Source organism: Carlito syrichta, unplaced genomic scaffold (genome assembly GCF_000164805.1).
Source record: "Carlito syrichta isolate Samal-C Ts95f unplaced genomic scaffold, Tarsius_syrichta-2.0.1 Scaffold306946, whole genome shotgun sequence".
In the NCBI taxonomy this organism is placed as follows: Eukaryota; Metazoa; Chordata; class Mammalia; order Primates; family Tarsiidae; genus Carlito; species Carlito syrichta.
The window spans coordinates 85663-88984 of record NW_007251042.1 but is presented as its reverse complement, the minus strand read 5'-3'; the positions used below and the strand labels follow the sequence as shown (position 1 = coordinate 88984).

The window sequence follows — 3322 nt, the reverse complement described above, 5'->3', positions numbered from 1 at the left end:
GAGTGGCAACTGCACTCCAGTCTGGGCAACAGAGTGAGACACCAACTCAAAAAAAAACCAAAGATTACAGACTGAGCCACTGAGCCCAGCCTGAAAAAGCTTTAACAGTGGGAACAGGAGAAGCCAGGAGGGACTATGGCATTGGGCAAAGTATCTGAGATTTGGGTTCCAGTCCCATCTCTGCCACTGACTAGTTGTGTGCTTAGGTAAGTCGCTTTGTCACTGTGAGTCTTATGTCTGTACCTGTAAAACAGGACTTGTCCTGACATCCACCTTTGGAGGTGGTTGGGCACAGTCAGGCCAGAGAATACTTTGGAAAGTGCTTTGTAAACTGTACTCAGAAAGAATGTCAGTTCTTAGCTCCTGGGGTTGTCTATATTTACTGCTCCTTTGGGGAAGGGAAAAAGATATCCCGAGGGATGATGAGCCCACATGCTGGGGTCAAGCTATGGCCTCTGTCCTGGGAGGGCCTGGCTGGGAACAGGGAAGCTCCTTGTTTCCCCCAGTCCAGAACCTATTTCTGGGACATAAAGGGTTGGCCTGCCCCCAGCGTACCTGCAGCTTTGATGGAAGACCTTCGGACTGTACGCTGTCTGAGATCCGCAGCCTGTTGCACCTGGAAGGCCCTCAAGTCCTCCTCGTCCAGGGCAATGTCCCCAAGAAAGGCAGCTAGAGAGAAAAGAAGAAGCAGGGGCTGAGTGAATCCTCCTACTCAGCCCTGGGGCAGTGTGCTCCCAGCCCCGCCCTATGGGCAACTGCCACCAAACGCACACAGCAGCTGTGATCCTCCATGGACATCTGAGGAAGGAGGAGGAGAAGTACAGGGAGAGATTGGCTTTTAGAATCTCTTGGGAAGCTCGTGTCCACATTTTAGTTAAAATCGTAGCAAGGCTGATACCCAGCCGCTCCCAGGCTGTTCGTTCCACGAAGACACAGTTGTGTTATTATTATTATTTTTTTGATTCAGGGTCTTGCTCTGTTGCCCAGGCTGAAGTGCAGTGGCAGGATCATGGCTCACTACAGCCTCAGCCTCTTTGGTTCTGGAGATGTCTCCCACCTCAGCGTCCTGAGTAGTTGAGATTATAGGCACACACCACCCACCCAGCTAATTTTTTTGATTTTTTGTAGAGATGAGGTCTTGCTATATTGCCTAGGCTGGTCTTGAACTCCTGGGCTCCAGCAATCCTTGTGCCTTAGCCTCCCAAGTGCTGGGATTACAGGTGTGAGCCACTGTGCCCAGCCAGTCCTGTTTATTCCGTCATTCCTTTTTTTTTATTTTTATTTGAGTTGAAGCCTCAATATGTTCCCCAGGTTGATCTTGAACTCCTGGCCTCAAGTGATCCTACCCAGTAGCTGGGATTACAGGCATGAGCCACTGTTGCACCATCATTCTTCAGCAAGTACTTCAGGTAACTACATAGTAGTTAGCGTCTACCGCGGGCCAGTTAGCGTCAGCAGTTAGAAGGGGTCCCTGTACCTTCAACAGACGAGTAAAGAAACACTGACTTCGAGACCTCCAGATAGCTGTGGGTGCTACGAAGAAGATAAAATAAGTTGTGCTGAGTGTGTGGTATTCACTCAGCAAATATCATTTCAATTAAATTGAGGGGAGGTTATGAAATAAAATTAAATGCCTGGTATTCCTATCTGCTCCAATAAAAATAAAAATTGAGCTGGACTCAGTGGCTCAGCCTGTAATCCCGCGCTTTGGGAGGCTGAGGTGAGTGGATTGCCTGAGCTCGCAGGTTCGAGACCCACCTGGGCAACTTGGCAAGACCTCATCTCTACAATAAATCAAAAAATCGGCGGGGCATGATAATGCGTACCTGTAATTCCGGCTACTCAGAAGGCTGAGGCGGAAGGATCGCCGGAGCCCAGCAGGTCGAGGCTGCGGTGGCCGGGAGTGGCCACTGCACTCCAGTCTGGATGACAGAGTGAGACTCCAACTCAAAAAAAAACCAAACAAACAAAAATAAAAATAAAAATTGGAGCAGATAGGCATCTTTGGGAAATCAAGACACATCCTGGGAGCTCCCCAGGTAGGAGAAAAAGGTTGAACTGTTCTCAAGTGATTCTTTTTTTTTTTTCTGAGTCAGCGTCTCACTCTGTCACTCAGCCTGGAGTGCAGTAGCACAATCCTGGCTCACTGCAGCCTCGACCTCAGGCTGGGCTCAAGGCAATCCTTCCACCTCAGCCTAGCCTCCCCTGTAGCTGGGACTATAAATGCGCCAGCAAGCGCGGCTAATTTTCTTTATTTTTGTAGAGACGGGGTCTTACTATACTGCCCAGGCTGGTCTCAAACTCCTGGACTCAGAGATCCTCCTGCCTCAGCCTTCCTAAGTGTTGGGATTACAGGCATGAGCCACCACTCCCAGCCCAAGACTCCTATTCTGAGTCTTAGGTTCTGTCTTAGGCTCCCCACTCTGGGAGTGCTAACAGGTCATTTCAATTTCTGGAGTTGGGGAGAGACGCTTCTAGAGACACAGGCTGAACAGTCTGTCTTCTGTTTGAGAAGTCTAGAGCAAGTGGAAGCAGAGGCCATAGAAGTGGCCGCTCTGAAAGGCGCTCAGATGGGAGCTGCACGCATGTGGGGCTGGGCTGGAGGAGGTGGGAGGCTGGGCTGGGGGTGGAACCCAGAGCAGCTTCCCCACAGCTCCACCCACGGCGACATCTGCTTCTCATCCAGGCAGAGCACTGCTCAGGCCTGGCGGTCACGTTACACAAATTGTTTTAACCTTGAGGCCTTCAACACAGGTTTCTCCTCCCCAGCTGGCCCCATTGGGTGGACACACACATGGACTTCATCACATACCCGGGGTTCGTGTTCCTACGGACATATGGTGACATTCACGCCCATGTCATCCAGTGCAGAGCCATCAAGTCAGAGACACACATCCCTGTGCATGCAAGCAATGCCTGGTGCTGCACTTTCAGGAGGAGGCAGTCTGGGATGTTTGTTGGAATGAATGGACTACGCTGATATTCTTCTGGCCTATACATACATGCCCAGAGACCCTCACCTAGACAGGGCCGGCAGAATGTAGGGGTAACTTCCACAGTCATCTAGGCCAACCTTCCATTTTACAGATGAGGAGACTGGGCCCAAAAAGAAATTACTTAACTAAGACCACACTGCAGGTCACTGGAAAGGCTGGACTTATAACTCAGGCCTTTCTATGCCTAGTCCAGTGACCATTGCACTCTCTAGAACCCCTATTTTAAATATATATATACAAAAATGGACACTCAGACAGACACATCAACAAGAAATACACAGTCACAGATAATCCTAAAAAAAAGCACACATAAGCTGGGCACTGTG

The 3322-nt window shown here is 49.9% G+C and overlaps 1 protein-coding gene across 1 annotated transcript in view; it reads right to left on the bottom strand.

Annotated features, from left to right (window-relative positions):
• BMP1 (bone morphogenetic protein 1) overlaps window positions 1-3063 on the bottom strand; it is a 45611-nt gene extending 42548 nt beyond the window's left edge. The window contains exons 1-3 of the mRNA XM_008063569.1: window positions 3021-3063; window positions 1827-1841; window positions 556-669 (exon numbers count right to left, since the gene is read on the bottom strand). Coding sequence (XP_008061760.1) covers window positions 556-669; window positions 1827-1841; window positions 3021-3063 — 172 coding nt within the window. The remainder of the gene's footprint in view (window positions 1-555; window positions 670-1826; window positions 1842-3020) is intronic.
• Window positions 3064-3322: the final 259 nt, after the last annotated feature.